Genomic DNA, 26,866 nt, shown 5'->3' on the forward strand with positions numbered 1-26,866 from the left:
TATCTGTGCTTGCTTTGTCCCGCATTACTGTTCGTATCCTATTATGTAATCGTGTTCGTTTTGTATATTTTGATAAAGGGGCAGATCGCCTCGAAAAATTTGACAATTTTGTTTTGTCCACACAGTTGGAATTACTTCCTTGTCCCATACTTTCACTTTACAAATACATAATCCACGCAGATGTACTGGTACGTACGTCGGAAATAAGTTAAATCTAGCGATTTTCATTGACTTACACGAATGGTTTTATACTTTTATAAAATTCAATATCTTTGGTAATACTTATTACTAAGTTAAGGAACCTAAATAACATTAAAAAACGCAAAAAATACGAAACTAGTTGATAAATGTAAAATGCCAGATTTACATCTACGGAACTCCTCGGAAGTAACTATCGTACATCATGTTACATCCAAGGAGTTCCGATTTTAGAGTACGTAGGCCCATGGCCTCCACATGTAACAACATCAAGTAGGTCTACATTACAATGTATTGCATTGTTTGTGCGAGTTAATAGGGATGGAGGCCAAACTCGCCGAGTATCGGTCAAGAAAAGCAAAAGAGACTGCAAGACAAGAAAACAATCATTCTGGTTTTATCACACACTTACTTCGAAGAAATAAGGTACATGTTGAACAGCTGCTTGCCATTCTGTCAATAATATACTCGAACGTTTATCTCAGAAATATATTTCTGGTAATATGCATCAATATCTAATTGTATTATAATCGACCTATTTCATCGGATAAAAGATACATATAAGGCAAGTAGACAAAAACGTATAGCTCGAAATAATCTGGCCCTAACACTATAGACTTATTTAGACATTACTACATTGTATGACAGATATATGTCTGGTGTAGGGGCAGAGCGCACTAGTATATCAGAAGGTCACCAAAAGATAATGCTATTATTTATATCTATATTTATTTTAGAGAAAATATACTGAAAATATAGAAATATGGAATTTTCTTTTTAATTATTTTACTTGACATATTTGATAATACATTTGTGTACATGTACATAAGTTTGGAGATCTCAAAAGGATGTTGGTACAGTCCAATTTACTGTCGATTATTCCCACCTTCCGCTTATTATGACATAACAACATTCGCGCCAAAAGATGACGTCACAATTACCAGAAGGGGGAACTAATTGACGGTAAATTGTACTTTACCCACATTTTAGGATCTCCAATATGAAATAATTCCCAGGTATCTGCACATAATAAATTTTCAAGGTTTATTTAGGTTCATGTTCCTTTATGTTACGTTCAAGGAAACCTATTGATTTGTTAGCATTTGATGTGATGTTGTTAATGTGTTTGTCGCAGCAATGGTTGTGTTGTCGTGTGATGCATATTTGCTGGACTTCACTTGATCTAATGTATGATTTAGTTGTGAGTGATTTTGGTGTATTTTGTTTCGTTTAGTTGGGATGTTGATGGTGTTGCATTTGTCAGGGTAGAAAGTCAAAAGCCAGGCCTGTGCCCAATGTGCTGCTGCATGTAGGTCTTGTTGTAAATGGCTGTATATTTGTTTGTAGGTAATGGCCATCCGCAAAAAGCTTTAGTGTGCTGTATATTCATTGAAGTTGTTTATGTAAATGTCTAAATGAGGAACAATATAAGTTCCAGACAGGTATTTCCTGGTATTTCCCGTATGTTTCTGGTATTTTTCTAAGAGATTTCCCAGGGCTGACCATCCCCCAACCCCTTTTGTACATTACTAGTAAAATGACCTAAATTTAGCCCCAATCTGAATCATTGATTGGAAAGCATTCATATTCACTATTGCATTGGTAACATTCTTATGGAGTGGGTTCAAAATTGTACAAATGAAGGGGCTGCACCCCCCAGCCTGAAAAAAGTTCCGAAGATATCTTTCTGAAATTTCTTATGTAGGCCCCCCTATAGGGACACTAAATTTACATGTAATGTGGATATTGCTTTTATGAACTAATCAGTCAACATGATGGCCAATAGACCGTCATCTTTGAGTTTGATACCAAAGTTTGATTTTGTCTCTGCTTTTTCTCAGAAATAACTGAAGGGCTTAAATTTCATATCCTTTCGACAGCCGGCCAGGAAACTTGACTCAATTTTGATAGTAGGGCCATCTATGAAAGCAGTTTGCATCTAGATTTCGGTTTGATGCCATTTTTCACGATGATAACAAACAGTACACACTACAAACAAGCAAAAACAGTCACCGGAAGTCCCCTAAAGGTCACCACACATGGGTCATGGGAGGCAGAAACCTAAACCTGCGCGTGGGACTTGTTTTTTTGTTGTTGTTTTTTTGAAATCGGTGCTATTTTCCCCTTCCTTTTCCCTTTCTCCCTATTTTCTCTTACTTTGATATCTCTTTTATCGTTTAAGACCCATCTGCATGTCTGTATCTCGATAATTAAGCTCACAACGACAGGTTTCCGGGCACACACTAAAATCCGAATTTTCAGACCTCAATTTTTGACTTATTTGGGCATGTTCAATGGTGATTTGTGACGTCACTAATGCAATGACCGAATCGATATTGACATGCTGTATAGGATGAACATCTCCTTTTCAAAAAACTAGTATTTAGTTTTCAACGGTCTCAGTGGGGCTCCAGAAGGGTGCATGAAATGGGGCAAATGAATAATTACGCATAAATACGTTACGGCCGTCCAAAGGATATCTAGTCTCTCCATGGACCCTTTGTGTGTATTGCACTTGATGACTGAATTCAGTCATTCACAGATTTGATGGAATCAAATATTCAAATTGATTAAATCACTGACTTGCTTCAAGAGTCTGATGGATCAAGATAGTGTTTATATGTTTTTGTTTTGAAAGTAAGGTGACCGTTGAGGCCCATGGGCCTATTGTCGTACATAGATCTTTCTTTGCTGGGTTCTAAGATATGCCTCTGGTATCTCTTGTTATGTACCAAGTGCCAGGTTCCTTCCGAGATCATTTGTTCATAATTATTTTCTCTCTTGTATACACGTGTATTAGACTGTTCAAATGCCAAGATCCCTCTGAGATCTTTTCTTTATAATTTTTCCTTTTGCGTTTGTTTTAGACTGTTCAAATTGATGAATCTCAGTCTAAGAAGGAATCTCAAAATGAAGAATCATCAGCAGCTTTGATAACTAAAGATGACAGTGATCAGCAGCAGCAGCAAAAAGATGATGTTATGGAGGACGATATTCCAGAGCCCAGAGTTTGGGATAAAGTAACAATTGTAGAGTTCACTCTGAAGTGTGTGTTATGGGTGGCCCTTTGGGGATTGTTTGTAGAGCTACAGTTCGGTGCTGTTTTTGTTGTGTTATCTGGATTGTTTTTTCTCTACAAAAGCCTTCATAATCGGAAAAGAAAGAGAAATAAATTGAGTGCTTATTCTGTGTTTAACCCAAATTTCGAAAGGCTTGAAGGAACCTTTACTGCAGAACAATTTGAAAAGGAACTACGTTATGGTGCAAGTGCAGTCAGGTGATCTGAAAACAAACAAATGTAAATTAACCATGTTGTCTTTTGTTTTGTCCATTGTTCTGTCTTTCTGTCCCTAGACAATTCTTGTTATCACGATTTTTTAGAAAGTACTGGAGATATTTCACTCATATTCATATGAAGGTTTCTGTTGACTAGCCCACATTGTTACTGATGATCGATCTTCAATAATAGGGTGATTCCCAGCACTATAAGTATTCAAACAAATCATTAAAACAAGAGAATATTACCCTTTTATTACTGTTGCCATATCCTAACTGGAGACATATAAAGTTGTTCAAAAAAAAATGATATGAAAAATGAGTCGAAGTACAATAGGTACAACAATGTATATGGTATAATATATATATATTAATACATACACATATATATCGGTAACAGATCATAACATACATGTTGCAATTTATTTTTTAATATCATGCTAAATTTCAAATTAAATTATAGTGAAAAAGTTGTCGCCCTTCTATTTCTTTCACAAAAGAGTTGTCTCCCCTGATATAGTTTTTTCTTATCAGTGTATTAACAATATGATTTTTTTTTTTTCATTTCCTGATATTGAACGGAAGTGGGTGAATAAGATGTAATAAAGAGAGAGTGATGTAAGCTTATCTAAAAATAAAATAATGAAATGTGGAAATGGTGTGAGAGTCCTGCGAAAGGAAAATATATTGTTATTTACATGTTACATTGAATAAATTGGTTTTTTTTTCGGAAAAAAAGGTTTCTGTTTGTGCCTCGTTGAGCATATTGGATTTAAAGATCGACTGAACGTCATAATGGCTGACAGGCATCTATCGTGAATTTGGACAATTGGAGCTTATAGCTATATCTATGAAAGTGCTGCATACATGCTGTTATATAGGTTCAGGTTGCCCTTGATGCCATAATGTGTATGTTGCATTTTGGGACCATTCAGACAACAACATGGTCGACAGGAAGCCATCTTGGATTTTGACAATTGAAAGTTTGTTATCACTTTTTTGTTGAACGTACTGTATCTTTTTAGCCCACCATCATTTCAAATTGCCTTTCTTCAGTGGTGTGTAGTCTGCCTGTGTGGCAGTCCATCCGTCCATCCTTCCATCTTGTTACCGCTATTTCTTGGAAAGTACTGAAGGGATCTGTCTCAAACTTCATATGAAGATTACCCTAGAACCTTAGTTATGCATAATAATGCATTTTGGGGATCAATTGGTCAACAAGATAGCCCTCATGATAGTTGAAGTTTGTTACTGCTATTTCTCAGAAAGTACTGAATTAGATATTTCTCAAATTTCACATGTATAGACTCCACATAGATCCTAGATAACGTTGTGCATATTGCATTTAAGGATCTACCCATCAACAAGACACACATGCAGCCATCTTGGATTTTATTAATTGATATTTAAAAAACAGAGAAATCATCTCACATTCTATTGTCAGACATAGATCATTCATTGGTGGGTGTCAAGATCCATATAGGATCTCTTGTTGAAATTTTATAATCATATATCGAGATACCCATTTTGGATGGTCATGTACTTTTAGTGTATTTGTCAAATTACGGGTGCACAATTCTTGTTACTATTATTTCTCAGAAAGTACTGAAGGGATCAGTCTCATTTCATATGCAGTGTTCCCCTAGGGCCCTTGTTATGCTTATTGCAATTTTGGACCAATCGGTGAACAAGGTGACAGACAGGCCACCATCTTGGATTTTTAAAATTGAATTCTGTTACTGCTATTTCCTAGAAAGAACTGACAGGATCTGTCTCAAATTTCATATGCAGGTTCCCCCCTTATTGTGCATATTGATTTTGGGACAGTTTGGTTAACAAGATGGCCCACAGGCTGCCATCTTGGATTTTGATAACTGAAGTTTTTTTTACTGCTATCTCAGAAAGTACTGAAAAGATCTTTCTCAAATTTCATATGCAGTCAAAGTTTGAAATGCATAAAAAAAATCTCGGCCTCTTTCCATTGTCAGACGTACCTAGTAGATAGTTCTTTGGTGGGTGCCAAGATCCCTCTGGGACTGGGATCTTTTGTGATAACTAAAGTTTTTCACCGCTATTTCTCTAAAAGTACTAAAGGGATCTGTCTTAAAATTCATACAGAATATAGTATATTTAGTCAAAGCAGAAAAGCAGAGAAAAGATCCCCCTTTCCATTGTCGGATGTAGAACATTCTTTGACGGATGCCAAGATCCCTCTGGGATCTCTCGTTTTCATATTTTATTACTTATCAATAAAATGCTTAGTAACTTTCATTCATTTTGGACCATGGGAGTCGGAAGGTAGCTTCCCACGATTGCCTTACAGTAATGCAGTTGTAACAGCTAGGGCTAGAGTTAGTGTGCTGCCAGCTGGGCCTGGACCCGCAACCCCAAACTTACTGGTTTGCCGCTCTACCGACTGAGCCAAAGGGAAATTCCCCCTAGCGTGATGCTAGAAGGCAACCGTATCACTATGCACAATTTAAACCTGCAACACAGTCATGGAAAGACCACCTTCTGGTTGGTCCAAAAAAATATTCAAACAAGAGTGACTACATTTTCATTGTAAATTTGCTTGTCAAAAAGCATAATTAGTTTTCATAAATTTATTTACATATTTTACTCTTTAATGAAACTGTTAGTAACTTTCATTCACAAATTTCCTATGCAAAGAATTCCTTTGGACCAATCAGAAGATATTTTGCAATTACAGTAATGCAGTACTGGAAAGACCACCATCTGATTGTTTCAAAGGAATATTTTTCAATGAATAGGGAATTTATTAATAAAAGTAAATGAATGAAATGGTTCAATAGGTCACCACTAGATGTCATTGTCCTACACATACATAGTACGTACTCTATACCAAATTGTAATAACACAAGCGCTACGCGTTGTGTTCAAAAACGTTAACATAAAGTCAAGATCTTAGGTTGGTAAACACACACGACAAAGTCACACTCATGGAAGAATACCCATTATTGACATTTCTAAAATTCACAGTAATAAATAAAATAAATAATTGTAATGGCTGATGTTGTAAAGTACAAAGTCAATTAAGATAATTCCACGTTTGAACCAAGTTACTTTAAGTGATGATCAATATCATATAATTGAACAAATTTGACAGCCTTTCATCCCAGTACAGGCCCAATTTCAGGTCTCTTTTGATTTCTTAGTTATTGAACCAGTGTGATTTCATGCCAGCATACTACAGACCCAATATTAGGGCTCTAGGCCTCTTAGTTATTGATCTGAATTCATTTTAAGATTTTAGCTCTTGTGATCTTGAAGGAAGGTCAATGTCATTCATTGAATAAACTTAAAAGCTAGTATGCAACAGGTCTTACATAAATTCTATGATGACTTAAGTTTTCAAAATAGAAGATCTGAAATGGTTTAAGAGGAAAAGTTAACAGCTGGACAAAATATGCACCAAATCATGAACTAATTTGCCTTCAGACAGGCGAGCATCATGGCCATAAAAGCCAAACAACATACAAAAAATATGAATATTGTAGTTCAAGTTGTAGGGAATTCACCATTTGGAACTATGAGACAGAAATCTTATTTAGCTCTTTATACAAAGATATTGACAAAGCTTGTTTTTTTTTTTATCTACAATCAGAAATGATCTTTACACATCTGTTATGAGTTTGTGATTATATATTTAGTGAACCAAAACTGTACCCACACATACACATGAACCATATCACAATACCACTGTTAGGAATGTGTTTTTGTTTAAAACAATTGACCCACAATAGTTTAGCTTCTTCAATAAGTTATAAAGTTTACAACTCCTGTAGAAAAAAAGTGTTCAATGTTGATAACACATTGTTATCTAAATGACTCCCTTGATATGCATGTACATGTATATAAGTTTTTAGTGTCCAATGACATGAATTTGTTTTGTTTTTGCTGCAAACACCTGGCACATGATGAAGCAGTATGATCACTGAACTGTTGTCGTCATGGATGATTTAGCCTCAGCGGAAAGTTTCTGCAATTTCTTGTAACATTCAAAGTCTTCTTTTTGCACGCCATAGCTAGATATCTGAAAAATGATGAATAATAAAAAATGTATTACGTAACACAAGTTAATATGACAAAAACTCATTCAGTGACCGGGTCTATAATCTGACACTATAGTGGTGTGTAGTAACCCAACCGTTTGAACCCTTCTGAATCCCTAACCATGCAAGAACAAAGAATGACATGTATCAAATTACACCCTTTCTATGCGAGAAGATTTCTATTTCTGAGCATCATATCTTCTAGGTGATTGATACAAAAACTCCTTACATTCGTATTTACCTGCAAAAATAATAACCCCAACAATGTTTCTGGATAAATTTGGTAACAATCCATGCAGAACTCTATGACTAGTAGCGATTTAAAGAATTTACCTCTGTTTCCCTATTGGGCCCGGCCCCTCCTGCCCCCGGGGTTCAGAGACAAAATTTATGCAAGCGCTGTTCCCCTTCCCCAAAAGACGTTTCTGGCAAAATTTGGTTACAATGCATGCGGAACTCTACTCTTCAGGCCAGGTGAGCTAAAAATGATATTTAGTTGAGTTACACCAAAGTCTATAAAAGTGGTAGTTTCTGCTCCTGCTTAGCGCTCAGCATAACGGAAGTGGGACAACTGGTTCACCCGTTGTCAGTATAATGTGACCGGGTGGAGTTTGTTGCTTGGTGTCTTCGGCGGCATGCTTCAGTGATATAGCACTATAAAAAGGGCAAAAGTTCCACTATACAAGAAGATACACCATGAATATACCGCAGTCTCCCAAAACACGCACCTCGCACAACATACTCGCAACACATCGCATACATGGGAGGCTGTCCTTACATGACCATGGCTGTTGGTAGGACGTTAAAATAATCAAACAAACAAACAAACAAAGAGTTGATTTACCTGTTGTCCATAATTATCGATATCTAGTATGATCTGTTGTCGAATCTTGTCATCGTCTGTGAGCCCCTGTGACCCTGCCCCCTTGTCTGTACCTCGCACCTTCTTCAGTCTTTTCAGTGAATCCTCCATTTTTTTCACAGATAGAAGGACATCAGATGTCACAACAAAATACCTGAAAACAACAAACAGTTATATAACTTATATAACATATCAGAAGTGATCGTTGTAAGATAAAACAATTTGACACATTACAAGTTCAATAATCTTGATGTACTAGACTGACCTATATGTCTTTTATCTAATTCTAATTTGGCACAGTATGACATAGTCTCACCTAATGTAAAACAATCAACATGAGTCACAAATAAATGGAGATACAAGAAATTGTTAATATTTTTTTTGGACCCCTGTGACCTTTCAAGTTTTAGCCAAATCCCATTGGTAGAACTTGAGAAGTTTAAAATGTGAAAAGTTTAAGTAGTATCGTCATGTTGAAAGTGTAAATCAAACAATATTTAATTTTGTGAAAATGAGCGGAGTAAAATTTCCATGTTTACTGTGTATCTGTTGGTGGGAGATCTTTGGCATCTCTAGACCATTTGTCATTGAAAGGAAACACTTACTGGTCTGCCAGACAGGAGAAAATCTCCTCAAATATCTCTTGCTTCTGTTTCTCTCCTAACACATCTCCATGTTCCTGCACAAACATACTGATGGGCTTGAAGGCACTGCTGATGTATGTGGATGGTTTCACTGGAACCTAAGGAAATGTAAAAAGAAATAAGTACTGATTGTGAACCACAGCAGATGTCCCTTAAAACAACCTGGTATGCGTTTTTTGTATCCTTCATGACCCCTAGGTACTAATTTTTACTGTATCTACCTGTTACAAATGTTCCATCAAAGGCCACCATTTAGTTATCATAGTAACAGATCATAACAAACATTTTACATGGTTTTAAATCAATAAAGTTTGGGGACCTACATGTAGATTTACCTTGAATGACATTGAGGGTCATTTATTTGAACAAACTTGCAATTGGTAGCCCTTCATTCCAAAATTCTATGGGTCAGATATGAAGTCTCTAGGCTTCTTAGTTATTTACAAGAAGTCGTTTAAAGGTTCTAGCATATTTCACATGTGTTACCTTGAAAGGTCAATGTCATTCTTTTGAACAAACTTTGCAACCTTTTATTCCAGCATATACTGCAGGCCTAATATCAGGTTTCTTGGACTGAGTTATTGGCAAGAAATCGTTTTGAAGGCCAAGGTCATTTATTTGAACAAACTTGGTAGGCCTTCATCCCAATATGTCACAGGCCCAATAGGAAGTCTTGGCTCTTAGTTATTAAAAAAGAAGTCGTTTACAGATTTTATACATTTTGACCTCTGTGACCTCGAATGAAGGTCGAGGTCATTAATTTGAATACATTTTATAGCCCTTCATGCCAGCATGCTACATGCCAAATATCAGTACCTTGGGCCTTTCGATTATTGCAAACAGCATTACGACTAAAATGTCATCCCAACTGTTTGAGTCAGGTGACCTAATAAGCTCTAAGTAAACTTTTATCAAGCTAAGTGGATTATTACATTAAAATGATTTACAAGTTGTGTAATTTCTTACCTCTCTGTTTGTCCGGCGATAAAGCCGAGGGACGTCATTAACCTGCTTTAGATGCACAGAACATTGACAGGTGATCTCCTCCACAATAAATTTACGATAACGTGGCAATTTGTTGATTAAACCCGTACTGCATTCTTGTAAGCTTTCTGTTTAACAAAAAATAGATCAGGTCATAGGTGATAAACATTTCACATCATACTGGTTGGGCGACTCATGAAGAATGTCACAAAAAGAATGTAGAGAGCAATAACTCAATAATGAGGGATTTTGTCACTTTTAGCAGTATTAAGGGAAAATCTCTCATGGCAAATTATTGAAAAATCCAGCAAAATGGAAGAAGCCCATAGGGCCTGTATCATTCATCTGGTATGTTATGCCAAATGATGTTACAAGTAAATGCTAAATATCTATTTCCTCAAGCATGTGTAAGAATTACCTCTATTTCCCTCTATCAGGCCCCAATCCGACTGTCCCAGGGGGTCAGGGTCAAAATTTAAACTAAAACTGTAACTAGATTGGATGACTAATACCCCTACTACACAAATTTAGTAATATTTCCATTAATAGGGGACATTACAGAACCCTATTTACTTTACTCAACTCCTCTTTATATCAGGGTACTGTGTACCAAATTTTATCAAAATCTGTCAAGTAAGTTAGGAGAGTTCGCCGAACAAAGTTGTGTCTATAGACGGACGGACGGACAATCCGATTCCAATATACCACCTTAACATTCTTACTGGGGGTATAATAAAATCTGTTCCCCATCCACAAAGGATGTTTGTGGCCAAATTTGGGTACAATCCATACAGAACTCTATGACTAGTAATGATTTATAGGATTTACCTCTATTTCCTCTATTAGACCTCCGCTTCTCTTACCCCGGGGGGATCAGAGCCAAAATTTATACAAACTCTCTACAGAGGATTTTTCTGGCCGGTTACATTCCATGCAGAACTGTTTATCATTCTAAACTCCATTGTATGTAATACCTAGTTGTGAGAAAACCTCTGAGTGAAAAACAGAAATACCACTTCTGAGTATGAAAAACACAGGTATGAGCCTTGAAACACCGACTTGGGTCAAGTGGAAAATAATATCTTGTTCCATACGTTTTTTTCATAGCTTTTCTGGAAAATACAGTCCTGCAGTACTGCAAAAGCACCTCTGGTTACAATCCATACAGACCCCTATGACTCATAGCAATTTAATAGACATGTTGACAGACGGATGACAGATGGATGGCGGTCGTTGCACCATGGCATAATCTCAGCATGTGAGCTGATAAACGTACCCTTTAAATCATTTGTCTTCTCTGAGCATGCAGCAGATATCTTTGGTTTGATTGTCTTTTCAAATAAGCTGCATATCTGTAAAGTGAAAAAATGTTGAATAAACAATCTATTTTGTCAGAAGTATCCCAAATCCATCCATTTTGTAACTAAATATCAAGAAAATACAGATCACTATAACCCCTTGAACTTGAATTCACTTTCCTCAAATTCATTAAACATATTGCTTGGTCTTGACTGTTCCCTTTATATTTCATGTAACAAAACCCTGGATAGCTGGAAGCATTATTAGTCGAATACATGCATTTAACAGAAATATATTTTCCCCTTTCCTAATAATAAATACATAAAAAATACAAACAGTTTTATTGTACCTGTTGTGAGAATTTTTCTACATCAGACAATAGGCTGAGAATTTGTCCAAGAGTAACAGGAGGTGTAGCTACAGTTGTCTGCCCTTCACTGGTGCCATTTGTATCCATTGCACCATTATTTCGATCGTGAGACGGAAGGACAGGCATCGAAACAGATGTGGTCATTTTGTGATGTTCCACTTCCGAGGATTTCTTTTCAATCTACAAGGTACAAAATATTTAGTTTACATATACATGTAAATACGTTTGGGATTATTGCTTTAATGAAAGTGAATTAAAAGGATGGACCACAGATTCTGTAACAAATGATTCTAAATGTATCTTCATCAAGTGAAGTTTGGATTCTATCCTAACATTTTTACCACATAATATGACTTTTTTGGTTTTATTAGTTTAAGGTCCTATTAACAGCCAGGGTCATGTAAGGACGTGCCAGGTTTGTTGATGGAGGAAAGCCGGAGAAAAACCACCGAACAGCTGTCAGTACCTGGCAACTGACCCACATGGGATTCGAACCCATATCCCAGAGGTGGAGGGCTTGTGGTTATAAGTCAAGACATCTTAACCACTCAGCAACCGCGGCCCTGATATAATATGATATAATATGACTGCAAGGATGATCAAGTAATATATAATTCTGTGTAAAACTTTCTTGAGAAGATGTAGAGAAAATGACTGACTCAAATGTTTACCTTCTGGGGGCCGCGGTGGCCGAGTGGTTAAGATGTACCGACATATAACCACATGCCCTCCACCTCTGGGTCGTGAGTTTGAATCCTATGTGGGGCAGTTGTCAGGTACTGACTGCTGGTCGGTGGTTTTTCACCAAGTACTCCGGCTTTCCTCCACCAACAAACCTGACACGTCCTTAAATGACCCTGGCTGTTAATAGGACGTTAAACTAATCAAACATGTAAGTTTACCTTCTGAGTGTAGCATTCATCTAACCAGGTAGCATAGCGACTAATCAGCTGTAGAGATAACTTCCACAGTTTGTGACAAATCGGGGCAAGGTAGACATCATCATCCCAGCACCGACTAACACACCGCCATAAGGTCAAGGTCACATTTAAGTGGAAAAGACCCTGATCTGTAAAAGAAAAAGGAAGAGTATTCCTTATTTGCATATTACAGAGTTAGCTCCCTTGCGGATAGGTATTCATTGTGATGTCGTTATTTTATGGGTGCAATTCACATTGTTTTCTCCAAAATGTATGACATTCGGCTTGCAAAGACAAGATCTCTGGCTTGCAAAGATATGACTTCACAATCAATGCCTATAACCACAAGGGCAGATAACTCTGCAATATGGAAATACAGAATAGTTGATGTTTATTTTTTATATTTAGCACAGTGTACGAGCGGAAGTGGATATATTCCTGACCATAGAGTCACTTGAGAGTATCGAACCGAGAAAAAGAAGATGGAGTGGTAAAGATGTCAGTAAAACATTGATTATTGACAAAATAATGACATTCAAAATAATATATGTAGGAATGTTGAATACTGTTTCCTGACAAAATTTTAGATATTTTAGTGAGAATTTTATTATAAAGCAAGAGGTTAAAAAAATGCTAGAAACCATGACAAGCAAAAATAAAGTTTGACATCAACAAATAAACAAAGAATCAACTAATTATCCATGAAAGAAATCAGAATAATTGTGCTGAAATAGAGCATAGACTCAAATTATTATGATAGCCATGCAAAAAAACCTTAGAAATTTGGTACACAATCAATCTGAAGCATTATATAGTATTATTGATAATATAAAGTATCCAGTCCAGTTAGTTTTGTCTTGCGTACATATGCTGACTGAAATGATATGATGATAACTGAGGCCAAAGGGCCTTCACAACCACCTGAGTTTGAATACAGAATGAAACACAAATGGAACATGAGTATTCATATTAAGAGAATTCCACTGTAACACATTTCTTTTTGTACTTACCAGCAGATTTATTGAAGGCTGAACAAATTGATGTCTCAAAAACACCTGCAATCTCTTGGAATCTAATAAAAAAAAAACCAAATAAATCTAATGGTTAATTTTTATCTAGAATGCAATATCATGAGGCCGAAATTAAATAAGATCCTTATTAACGGCCCTCTACGTTTCAGAAATAAAACATTGAAATTTGTCAGTAACAATTACAATTATGTTAGAACATCTGTACTAATAGTCTTAAATGAAGTGGAGACACGACAAAAATGTAAGATTACCTGAGTGTAAATCTAAACTGTTAACAAGGAAGGTTTATTTTGCTGTTTTGTGGTATAGCGTAGTGATAATCAACTACAGTGCAGTATTTAGCATGACACCGCAAAATATCAGACAAACATTATGAAAATTAATATTTGATTCATCTATTCTAAATTATCCAGGGAGTCTGAATACAGGTTGATTGTTTCTTTTTTGAATTCAAAGATTTTAAAGATTTACCTCTGCTTACCACTATAGGGCCCTGCCCTTCCTGCTCCATAGGGGTCAGAGCTAATATTGATATATATTCTTGTTAATATCTGTTCCCTTTCTACCAAAGATATTTCTGACCAAATTTGGTTACAATCCATCCAGAACTCTGATTAATAACAATTTAAAGGATTTAGCTCTATTTCCCCTTCTGGGCCCCGCCCCTTCTGCCCCAATGGGGCCAGGGCCAAGATTGATATTCACTCAGTTCCCCTTCCATCATAATGTTTCTGCCCAAATTTGATTTCATGTAGAACTCAATGACTAGTAGTGATTTAAAAGAAATGTTGACTGACATACAGAAAGACAACAGACAGACAGACAGACAAGCTGGTGAGCTAAAAATGAGATAAAAACCATTGCTTTTTGTTTGCCATATATTTGACCTGATTTGGTAGTAGACTGGTAGACTCCACTTGTTGATGAAGAGCTGGTAATTTGGGTGTTCTCTCAGTCGCTTCACACTAGCCTGGGACCCACAGAGTGCCTCGAAGTCATCAAGGAACTTCATACTGATCAGGAATTTCTAATGAAAAAAATCAATAATTCAATAAATTTCTACATTTCTTTATAAAATATTTATGTTAAGTGCACGTATTTTCTATAAGGATGCTCCATCACTGAAAAAGCGTAAACCATATTGATCATTTGGACACACAAACATGTTAATCCAAGCCATTCTGACTTATCAATGGTCATTAATAAATGTTATTAGAATGCATTTAATTCCAAACTGCAATTATCTCAGTATGACATTAAAGCCACTCTCTTGCAAAAAAACTTTGCTGAAATATTTAAACATTCCTCTGTTATCAATGTAATTTAAATGGCAGCTGTTTGTCAAACCATTGTGTAATTTTTATATATCATACAATAATATTCAAATTTTTCCAGCATGATAAACCATTCATTATTTGATCCATGAATTAATTATTTGTATTAATTAAGGAACGTTGCTTATAAATAAAGGGAGGCAACTCTAGTATCAATATTCCTATATGACACTATCAAAATAGGCAATGTTTTACCTCATGGAAAGTGTTGGGATTCCCAGGAGCAAAAACAGACGGTGTTCGAGCTTCTATATTACTAACCACCTCAGGCCAAACAGCATTTACCATGAAATCATAGCCTCGAACACTTTCCACAGCACTGAAACACAAGGTCATTAATTTGAATAAAGTTGGTAGCCCTTCATCCCAGCACGCTACAGGTGAAATATCAGTACCCTGGGCCTTTTAGTTATTGAGAAGAAGTCATTTGAATGAAAAGTTTATGGACATATCTTATCAGAGCAATAAGAATATATATATATACTGGTATGGTAAATTCCTGATACATTTTTTTATTGTATTGTGTAAATGTAATACTCACCCCATATGACCTCCTGTGGTGACCTCCTTTAGTATCCCACAGTGTTGGGGTATAAAGTCGAGGATCTGTTGGAACATTGCCTTAAGATTCTTCACATTCTGTTCATTGATAACCTGGAAATATATATACAAATGCAACTACCATTTGACCCCAGCTGAAAATGAAGTGATAAAGATTTTTTTTTATATGTTAACATTGGTTCAACACCAGAGACAAGAGGTCAAATGGTCCTGAGGATCATCTGACTAAAGTAGTACACAGCAATTCGCTAAAGATTGTAAGCTACTTAATCCTTGTGACCTTGAAGGAAGGTCAAGGTCATTCATATAACCAGACTTGGTAGCCCTTCATCCCAGAATGCTGCATGCCCATTATCAGGTATCTAAGGCTCTAAAATTTTGGCAGTAAGTAGCTGAAATATTTCAGCATATTTGACCCCCCTGACTTTAAATGAAGGTCAAAGTAATTTATTTGTACAGAATTCTTGGTAGCCCTTCATTCCAGCATGCAATAGGCCCAATATCAGGTGCACGTGTCTAGGGCTCATCAATGGATTTAAAGATTGATATGAGATAGATATTTGGCTGGATTAGAGGATTTATATTAGATTCATATTCTGCACAAGCTTCATTATTGTTAAACAAAACTTTGTGAAATTTTACCTAGATGACACTATTAGTATTAGGATTTAGTTGGGAATTCTTACCTTTTCCATGTAAGGCCTGACTTTTTCCTGTCGGAACAGATTTTCCACATCCTGTATCTTATCTATGAGGGTGTAAGTCCGGAGACACTGTTGGAGTATCTCTGTATTACCCGTGTCTAGACCTTCCAGGAAGTGACCTTCTAAACTGATCTGCAGTGTGCTGGTGATATTGGCTATTCTCTGTAATAACAGAAAATCATTTAGAAATTGAACTCTGATGATGGTAAAACTACACGATATGTACATGATGATTATAGTGAAAGATGTCTAATGGAGAAAACCAGCTTTAAATCTCCAACTTCCAAGGTATCTAAAATTTGTGTTTGTACATTCCTCTTTTAATGTAGTATCATTACTGGTACTGGTTCCAATAGGTGATTCCTCTTGATATGTTTGTGTATGTACTACACCTATATCGTAATACAAGTTTGTACATTATTTCAATTATTCAATTACTCATGTATCTGAACATAAAACTGTATATATAGCATATATTTCAGCATTTCATAGATACATTCAGTGTTTATATTTCTTTATACATGACAATTTAGATAGAAAACATAAACTAAAAACCCACAAATCGTGGCATTATCAGTTTGTATAAAATCTGTCTATAAAGGCAACCTGTCTATAGTGACAGTTTTTCTGTCTCTCCTTCAGTGGGCATTATAGACAGGTTTAACAGGAAGAACAATCTGGCAGCATGGCAGCACAACTGATCTCTAAAATCACAAAATATTGCAGATTTCGAACTTTAATCTGAAATCTTTCCCTTAAACATACTTTTTTAACACGGCTGTATTACTTACTGGTCTTATCTGTTCCACTAGAGGGAGCCCTGTACTCTTGATTACGTAAAACTGTAGTTTGTTGAACTCATTTGCCACCCTCTCTATCAGTTGGCCATTCAGTTGACTGTTAATAAAAAATATCTCATTGTAGGCTGTCTGGTTACCCATTTCATTAGCCCCTCTAACTCGAACAAGCATCCTTGAATACCCCCATTCGTCAAACTGATCAAACAGTCTCAACCATGTCCTTTACATATTTCATGTAATAAAACCCCAGATAGCTCAAACAGCTATTTGTCGAATACCCCTTATTCCTCGAATAGAAATGTATCTCTGTTTCATCAAATACATTTAGTATTAATATAGTCCTCTAACAAATTTTCAGCCGTTTGGAAATTTTCAAACTACCATTTTTATGTAATACATACTTTTTCAATTTGATATTGCTATCAAAAACCACTTTCGAAAAAATTCAAAATGCTAAAAATCACGGTAATTAAATGTCATTGCCATGCATTGTTTGTTGTAATTTCAGACCAGACAATTTAATTGTCGATAATTGATTGTGAATACCGTGTTTTCCTAAAACTATTGATCTGGTCCTCTGCTGTCGAAGTTATAGGGGTTTACAGTAAATTAACTGATAAGGGTTTCGTTGACTTGACCATTGAAGGATCTACTCTACACCCACTTTCTTTAGCAGCTATTTCACGATTTTCATTTCAAAACAAGTTCGTGAAAATCTGCATTCTCAGATTAAACAAGAGGCCCATAGGGCCTGTATCACTTACAAGATTTGTAATATAAGACTCTTTCATATGTGGATATGAAAGATAGGGATATTCAACCTGAGGGTCACAAAATGTAGTAAAATTTGAGGCTTGCCAAGGGTTTTGGAACATTTTGTGATCCCGAGGGTAGAATATCCCTATCCTTCATATCCACTTATGAAAGAGTATTTTCTTTCATACCTTGACATTTAATTGCAATTTTACAACTATAACATCCCGTCATTTTGATATTAATTCAAAGAAATCCATGGCTGAAAGTCATTTTTTCATACTGTACATGAAAAATTACGTGATATTTTAACAAAAATTCCGTTGTTTGCATATCTTAAAGTAAAACCAGCCAAGTAAAAATGTTAAAGTTTTACCGAGGAAATAGAAATTTTGTTGAAGCCGTGACGTCACGAGGCTTTATTGCATGGGAATATGTAGCCATGCAATACAGCCTCAGGCGACATGAGTATATTGCCCTAGACCAGCCAGTATTACAACTGTAGGTATGAAAGAATACAAAGTAATGTTCTGAATACAGGATCATTGTGATATCACTTCAGTACTTTTTGAGAAATAGCAATTCTGTCTTTGCATATTACAGAGTTAACTCCCTTGTGGGTTGGTATGGATTGTTACATCATCAATTTGTCATTTTACATTGCGCTCGCAAATGCATCACATCACAATCAATACCTACCAACAAGGCCAGACAACTGTGTACTATGCAAATACAGAATGAACTATGAAATTGAGAAAGATCCCTTCAGTACTTTCTGAGAAATAGCGGTAACAAACTTCAACTATCAAAATCCAAGAAGGTGGCCTGTCGGCCATCTTGTTACCGATCAGTCCCAAAATGCATCATGCACAACGAAGATCCAAGGGGAACCTACATATGAAATTGAGAAAGATCCCTTCAGTACTGTCTGAAAGATAGTGGTAACAAGAATTGTTTATTGAAAGATGAAAGGATGACAGACTACAGACAAAAGGCGATTTAAATATCCCACCACCATCAAGTATATATGATAAATTTTGATGATTTCTTATGAAATCAATTACATGAAATCATGAAAATAAGATGAGGAATTGACATCAGTACATGTGTATTTTACTTACGTTTGGATTGTCTCCCTTCCTCCTCCACTTGGGATTCCTAAGAGAATCTCTATTTTCTCTACAGATTGTACAATGTTCATCAGTCTCTGTAGACATGCCTAAGACCAAGAAAATAACTATAATGAGGTAAACACGGTACAAATCTATTATATTGATAATCCGAAATAAAAGCAAAAAAAATATCAACTAATACTGTAAAAACATTTAATTTCATAGGGGTAAAATTTCGTTGTTTGATGTCTATAAACGTTTTGTTGGGGGGAATTTTCGTTGTTCCTCTATTTAAGATAAAGATTTAGTTCTGGTTAAATTTTCGTCGTATTTTTATGTACCAACGAAATAAATGAAATTAAATGTCCAACTAAATTAAATGGTGTTACAGTAACTATATTTTTCCATAGCACATGCCCCTTAGACCTTTTGAATTTTTCAAGGGTTATCATTAAAGTTGCTACATATAACATTTAGTTTTAATAAAACTATCTCATGATATTTTAGAAATAAAACTTTAGCAATGTTTCATATTTTGGGCAGCAGACCAGGCTCAGGCTCAGCTTGTCCTCTCCCAATGATAGTTCACACAAAATTGGGTAATGATGCGCATTATGGTAAAATAGAAAAATAGACTTTTGACTGAAATATACAATAGGTCATCCTAACCTTCATTCACTTTTAATTACCTAATACATTCAAATACAGTGAACCAATTTTTATTCGCATGCAATTTACTTTCATGAATTTCGCAATCCAAGTAAACTTGTGAAGATTTTCTCCGCAAATTAATATCTACATTATTTCTATTAATAGGGATTATCATTCAATTGTTAAATTTGCGAATTTTAATCTTCACAAACTTGATTTGAAATGAAAATCACGAAATTTAATAGCCAAACAAGAGATCCCAGAGGGATCTTGGCGCCCACCAAAGAATGATCTATGTCTGACAACAGAAAGAAGAGGGATCTTTTCCCTGCTTTTCAAACTTTTACTACATACTATATATGAACCTTGAGAAAGATCTTTTCAGTACTTTCTGAGATATGTAGCAGTAACAAACTTCAATTATCAAAATTCAAGATGGCTACCTGTCGATCATCTTGCTGACCGATCTGTCCCAAAATGCAATATGCATAACTAGGGTCGTAGGGGAACCTTCATACAATGAGAAAGTCATACCTAACCTTCATTCACTTTTAAATTACCTAATACATTCAAATACAGTGAACCAATTTTCATTCACATGCGATTTACTTTCGTGAATTTCGCAATCCAAGCCATCTTAAACTTGTGAAGATTATCTCCGCAAATTAATATCTACATTATTTCTATTAATAGGGATTATCATTCAATTGGAATTGAGACAGATCCCTTAAGTACTTTTGAGAAATAGCGGTAACAAACTTACTACAAATCCAAGATGGCCGCCACGGCCATCTTGTTGAAATGCACAACTAGGGCCCTAGGGAACCTACATGAGCAGCGAATTTTAATCTTCACAAACTTGAATTTGAAAAAATGAAAATTAATGAAATTTAATTGCCACAAAAGACAGTTGGTTTATTGTGTATTATAGAGCAAGGAAGAGTAATAATTCACTTCAAACTTCACCTTTTTTTGTCTGATCTGTTCACGTTGCTTTAATTTTTCTTCAACAGCATAAATAGCTTGGTCCATCACCATCTTCACAGTCTGTTAATAAAATCACATCAATTTAATCTCATCCTCAATTCACCAAAGGTTACTATCACGGCATTGCACTAAGTCAAAGTAAAATACTGTGTGTGCAACAAGTTGTACTTCAAAGACGCTACAGATAATTACATCCTTTAATGTTCATTAAAATAAGTCAATAATTCAGTGGTAGTCTCTGAAGACCTGTGACTTTTTTCTCCTGAAATACCTCCAGTTCTACTATGACATAGTTTGGGGATGAGTGTAATGAAGGTGATAATAACCCCTGGAATATTGAAAATGAGATACTGCAGTTAAACTATAACAACAAGGTATACACATTTTTTTTAATAATTATCACAAAGTTAATCTCTTTTCATTGCTATCCATGGATAAAGAGGACCAATGACATTTCAAAGTTTTGTTTGAAATAGTTGGGCATATTTAACTTGATTTAAGCTGTACAGCATGCATCTTTTAGGGGAAATAAAGCATTAATTGAATTACTGTATTCGACCCAAGAGCATTTAAAAAACTGATCAAATGAAAAGAGGCTTAATAAGACAAAATTATTGCAAAGCAAAGTGTAAACCTTTACAGTTTTGATAGGTTTAGTCATTATCTATGCCCGGGCAATTGAAATTGAGGTCTCAAAAGAAGGAGGGTTACTTATAGGGACATGGGCGCTTATTGGGTCAAATACCATATATCTTTTTATCAAAACAACTCACCATCACTTCATCCTTCAATTCATTCAAAGGGACTGTCAGGTTTCCTATTGCTTTGTCCATCCCGACCTTGTAAAATCATATACATATAGATTGTTTTTTACATATCCAACAAAAAAAAATCCAAGAGGATCGAACTATATACTTCTAACCTGGTACTGTTTGACAAAGCGGGTGTAAGATACAAGTGGGTTTATATAATTAGGTGTATTTAAGTCCCAGTTCATAACTTACATATGTTTTTCTGTTTCACAAAATCTGTCTCATATGTGACATCATCAGGGCATCCAAATGACTCTTGACTTTAAGCAGATTCTGAGGATGCTTCCATATTCAATTACATAATACTGATACAACTTAACGTTTATAAAATGCAAAATGCACAACTAAGGTCCTAGGGGAACATATACATGAAATTTGAGACATATATCATCAGTACATTCTGAGAAATAAAAGTACAAAACTTTTTGCCTATGTTCGTCAAGATTTCTGAGCAAGTGGGCATCAAAATGAAGAGCTGTTAAAAAAAATATTTTCATTCATAGGAGCAGGAAATCCGACAAATGATAAATCAAATTGGTATACCCCAGTATACATGGCCTATTGAATAAGAATTCTTAATTGACGGGCAGACAGACCATGGTCAAAAGACGATTTGAATAACGTACGCTAAAAATCAAACATTATAAAACATAATAAAAAATAGGTATGGCAATTACCAAGTTTGTTGAGAGGTTAACAAAATCTGCATAGTCTTTGTTGATTAGTTCTATCATGGCACTTCTTAGAATCTTCAAGTAAGTGGAAAGGTCATCTCGAAGGGTTTCCAGGGGTACACAGCGACGACACTCCATCACAAAGGTGTCAACATCAAATGTGTCCTAGAGAGGGAGTAAAAAAATTACCTTATATTCTCAAAGGTTTTTCCTGTTATTGCAAACTATTTAAGGAATATATGTTTTGATTTTGTTGAGGTTATAATGATAATGGAGCACATGTAAATTATGAAGCTGGTGTTACATAATTTAAACGTGCTCCATTACAATTATACCCTCATAACCTCAACAAAATCAAAATATATGCCTTATGTTTAAGCAAAATTAATATTATCTATTCTCGCAGCAGATGCACAGTTTTTATTAACGTACCCATATATTTTTCTCTCCCGTCATTGTCAACTAATTCAATTGAACAGCTGATAGGAACAGAGTCATTCAAATGTTCCCACAAAAAGTTTGGTCATGACTCCACTTTTCTATGCCAGCGACTAATCCCGTAACAATAGAATTGCCGCACGTGTTGTACTATCATTATACACTGATAATGATAATACAAGAAAGCATGTTAATAAGTCCATGTTAGTGCAAACTGTAAATATTATTTAAGGGACAATTAAGTCTAAGAGTACATTAAAATTTGCACATATTTCGGAAATAACCAAGTTCTTATAGAAATCAGATTAGTCGGTTTTACTGTGATAATATGCCAGAAAAGTCCACTGTACTAAAATGTATGTGAAATGTCAAACTCACTTACTGTCCGCCATTACACATAGTGGTCGGATGTCTCGTATGCCGAACCCTGTGAACCTAGATTCTATAATATAGGATTATCTATTCAAGTAAATTCTTCCTTATCATTAGTGAAGACCATTTGAGGGGAAGTTACATGTACGTTGTAGTGAATCCATACCTGCCAACTCGTACTTACTTAATTACATAAAGATACATATGTAGCTGGATTGGACTGAGTCAATCAACGGTGACCAGGTAGCTCAGTCAGTAGAATCGGCTAGTCTCTGTTCGGAGGGTCCCGGGTTCGAATTCCCTGTCTGGCCACTACATTTTCTCCTCTCTAGCTGTTACAGAACTGGCGCCCAACTTAATAACCCACGGTGGTGGCCATGCATGGTGTTTAAAAGGGTCTTGTATGTCTTCGAAGGCAAAGACTTCGAGAGAGAAGGGAGGAGTACAGCAGGATTGGACAGGGTCGATCATCGGTGATTGTAGCTCAGTCGGTAGAGCACTCGGCTAGTGTTGGAGGGTCCTGGGTTCAAATCCCAGTCTGACCCTACATTTTCTCCTCTCCTGTTATACTTATACAGTTAACCCATACCTGTTCCGACCAGTACCCATCAACCTGACCTTAAATTGGCTAAGCCATACTACTAAATTTGGCGAAATCGTACCCATCAAAATTCATTGGTTTTTTTGAAGGTTTTATTTTGTCAAATTTTAAGGTATTCATGATAGTAGTGTTTTCTGTCTCAGTATATCAAGGCCTAGTTAATGTTATTGAGCCAACATGATCTAAGTATTCAAAAATGTTGATATATTCTAGTACCTGGTAATATCAGAAAATATTACCTACATACCGTAATCGCCATATTTAGCACTTATCCCCTATAATTATATATGTAACCCCTATAATTATATATGTAACAGGAGAGAAGAAAATGTAGCGGCCAGACTGGGATTTGAACCCGGGACCCTCCGAACACTAGCCGAGTGTTCTACCAACCGAGCTACCAGTCTTCGGCCTTGACATACCAGACCCTTCCAACACCACCAACGTGGGTTATTTAGGTGGGCGCCAAGTCTGTAACAGGAGAGAAGAAAATGTAGCGGCCAGACCAGGATTCGGACCTGGGACCCTCCAAACACAAGCTGAGCGCTCTACCGGCCTAGCTACCTGGTCACCGATGATCGACCAAGTTCAATCCCGCTACATTCACTAGGGCTGTGTATTGGAAGGTCTAAAACGATACGATACGTATTGACAATACACTGAAACAATACACGATACGTATTGATAATAAACTGGACCTCTTTTTTCAAATTCAGTTGAACATTGTGTTTTGAATATTGTGACGATAAAAGACAATTTTGATAAAACATTCTATAACCTGGCAAAAACCTACCAAACATTTGATTTGGTTCACCATCTGTGTTGATTTATTTCTGTCAATTAGTATTCTTAGCTATGAAAAGACATTTCTTATCAATCTAGGTGACACAGATGCTTTAAACACTTCCTTTTGATTGAAATGTTCTTACTTGAATGATGTTTAAGAATAACTTTTGTTTGGAATTTTCTCTTTCTATGATAAAAACAGTAGGTTGAGTTGTTAAAACGATACAGCGATATACAGCATTTTTGGGTATCGATATTTGATACGCTTCTGAAATTGATACGTATCAGTATATCGATATAATGATCCAGCCCTAACATTCATTGCAGTATAAGCCTCCCTCCCCTTGTCTATAGAAACGCCCCATCCAACAGGTTGGGGACCATCCCGTATATGCAGGATAGTCCTGCATTTGAGTAATAGTCCTGTATTTGAGGGATAAATTTGTTACTCAAATGCAGGATTATGTGAAATGAAAATGGATAAAGTTGTTTTAAAAATTTGTATCAAAAAAGGGCGTCATCATTTTCAGATACCCATATAACTAATTGAAAACTTTATGTATTTGTTTATGAACTATTGAATTCTTTTATCTCACTTTGTAATAAAGTGACAATTTAGGTGCTCTCCATAGACTACAGTGTATAACCATCAGGGAAATTTAGTGCAAATGTCATGGTTGATTGACTTTTACCTGTGTTCTATTTTTAGCCCCATAGTAAGCAATAGAGGTGATTTTGTTTGTGACTTTAACAAACATTTAGATGATGAAATTTGTTTCCATTTGAGTAATAATGTGGAAAGTTGTATAAGTGATGATGCCATATAAAAATTATGATGCCCTTTTTTGATGACAATGTTTAAATCAACTTTATCACTTTTCATTTCATAGAATCCTGCATTTGCGTAACAAAATTATCCCTCAAATACAGGACTATTACTCAAATGCAGGACTATCCTGCATATACGGGATGGTCCCCAACCTGTCCAATGTATTTTTCCAAAACCAGAAGCAGACGCATGTGATGTATGTTTAGTTCTATTATGCCGATTAAATTGATTGACGAAATTGATTTAAAGGCGGTTACCTTCATAAATATGTCTTTATCAAAGCAAAGTGAAGCTGGTCCGCTCGGGAGGGGTAAAGTTTTTGCTGGCCCGGGCCCCGTCATCTTGTTTTAGCCTGCTACAGCCGTTTTCTGTGAACTTATACGGTTAATTGTTCGTTTATGAATTAAACACTAGATTCTATATGTTCGTGGATAAAAGCCTAAACTAAACTAAAATGTAAAGCCGACGGAAGCAGACACGTATCCCGTCTTCGTTTGTTTGGCTGATGTTTATATTTTCTTCATTTCCGTTTCCGGTTTACACACTAAATACCGCATGAATGAACATCACTGCCCGGCGCTGCCAATTATTGTGCAAGCACCGTCTGCTGCCCAGCTACTAAAATGGCGCACTAAATACAGTCTGATTGTAACCCGTTAACATCCGGCACTCCAAGGCGTCTAATTATATAACTAAACATAGCTGACCATTTTTTTTTTATATTTTGATATTTAAATTTGTTTTTCATTAATAATCTTCACACATCTTTGTAATTTACATAAATACAGTATAGTCTTCGCACATAATTTTTGTAAAAGTGAAAATTAGTGAATCAATTTTTGCTATTTTTGAAAGATGTTTAAAAAGATTAATCATTCTGACCAAGGATTTATAAGTGAGACCTTGTTCTGACATAATAGAACAGTAGAACTAGAACTAGAAAAAGTCCATAAAGTAAATAGAGTGGAGAACATACATAAATGTATATTTGTTCACATTTGTCAATACAATTTTTTTTTAATTTTTGTAAACTCTATCACGCGTCATAGTATATATGGCACCAAACGTGTGTAACTCTTTTAATATTTTTATTGCAATGAAATATGGACCGGATATACATCTACATGTACACTTACGATGACCTGTTTAAAGGTATTTTAATCTCGCAAATAAATGCAGTCCGAGTACTGCTTTAAATACAATGTAAATACTACTACATTGACGAAAGGACTTATAACACGTGTACGTCCTTGATTGACATCACCAGCTGGGTTCATCAGTCAGTAAGGGCCTTAACGGTCATCTGACTACCTTAATTGGCAATAGCTGTATAGGAAATTGATAAGACATGGTGTCATGGTAGTCATCTTCGATTTGGGATCAACCAGAGGTGTAACAATACTTTGTCAAGATCATATCAGGGTCATTCCAGGCAAGTTTCAGCCAAATCGCACCGGTAGAATTTCAAAATGTGTTTTAAAGATAGCGGCTTTGGCAGCCATTTTGGAATTTGGATCAACCCGAAAAATAACAACACTTCGTCGGGACCTTGTCAGGATCATTTAAGGCAAGTTTATGCCAAATCGCACCGACAGAAGTGAAGAAGAAGTTCAAAATATGTTTTCAACATGGTGGCTGAGGCGGTCATCTTTGTTCCGGATCAACCCAAAATATAAAAACACTTCGTCAGGACCATGTAAGGATCATTTCATGCAAATTTTGGCCAAATAATAGCATGGATAAAACTTTAGAAGAAGTTCAAAATATGTTTTCAAGATGGCGGCTATGGCGACCA

The 26,866-nt window shown here is 35.8% G+C and overlaps 2 protein-coding genes across 3 annotated transcripts; one reads left to right on the plus strand and one right to left on the minus strand.

The window, feature by feature from the left end:
- Positions 1-187: 187 nt before the first annotated feature.
- LOC138317592 (SAYSvFN domain-containing protein 1-like) lies at positions 188-4,198 on the plus strand. The gene is made up of 2 exons (XM_069259368.1): positions 188-624; positions 3,066-4,198. Exons 1-2 carry the CDS (start codon positions 520-522, stop codon positions 3,477-3,479), a joined length of 519 nt encoding a protein of 172 aa, XP_069115469.1. The 5' UTR covers positions 188-519; the 3' UTR covers positions 3,480-4,198.
- A 1,864-nt stretch (positions 4,199-6,062) lies between these two features.
- On the minus strand, positions 6,063-25,660 carry LOC138317591 (conserved oligomeric Golgi complex subunit 2-like). 2 transcript variants are annotated; one of them, XM_069259366.1, is made up of 18 exons: positions 25,329-25,660; positions 22,049-22,210; positions 21,333-21,398; positions 20,539-20,619; positions 18,931-19,028; positions 17,048-17,153; positions 16,239-16,418; positions 15,533-15,645; positions 15,187-15,310; positions 14,545-14,684; positions 13,637-13,698; positions 12,609-12,775; positions 11,686-11,886; positions 11,314-11,389; positions 10,020-10,165; positions 9,015-9,151; positions 8,392-8,563; positions 6,063-7,528 (listed from the first exon to the last, which is right to left on the minus strand). In XM_069259366.1, exons 1-18 carry the CDS (start codon positions 25,410-25,412, stop codon positions 7,427-7,429), a joined length of 2,217 nt encoding a protein of 738 aa, XP_069115467.1. In that variant the 5' UTR covers positions 25,413-25,660; the 3' UTR covers positions 6,063-7,426. The 2 variants fall into 2 exon arrangements, with proteins under 2 accessions (XP_069115467.1, XP_069115468.1); XM_069259367.1 differs by lacking the exon at positions 25,329-25,660 and adding an exon at positions 23,040-23,795.
- Between the last annotated feature and the right edge of the window lie 1,206 nt (positions 25,661-26,866).

The sequence above is a fragment of the Argopecten irradians genome, chromosome 3 (assembly GCF_041381155.1).
Source record: "Argopecten irradians isolate NY chromosome 3, Ai_NY, whole genome shotgun sequence".
Taxonomy (NCBI): Eukaryota; Metazoa; Mollusca; class Bivalvia; order Pectinida; family Pectinidae; genus Argopecten; species Argopecten irradians.

Bases quoted from the DNA above. Each gene is read 5' to 3' on its own strand.
- LOC138317592 (XM_069259368.1), top strand. From the start codon at position 520: ATGGAGGCCAAACTCGCCGAGTATCGGTCAAGAAAAGCAAAAGAGACT. The intron at 625-3,065 runs GTACATGTTGAA...CGTTTGTTTTAG, and splicing joins ACTTACTTCGAAGAAATAAG to ACTGTTCAAATTGATGAATC.
- LOC138317591 (XM_069259366.1), bottom strand. From the start codon at position 25,412: ATGACGGGGCCCGGGCCAGCAAAAACTTTACCCCTCCCGAGCGGACCA. The intron at 13,699-14,544 runs GTCAAATATATG...TTTTTTTATTAG, and splicing joins CCAGTCTACTACCAAATCAG to ATTCCAAGAGATTGCAGGTG. The intron at 11,887-12,608 runs GTAAACTTACAT...TGTACCTTGTAG, and splicing joins ATGAATGCTACACTCAGAAG to ATTGAAAAGAAATCCTCGGA.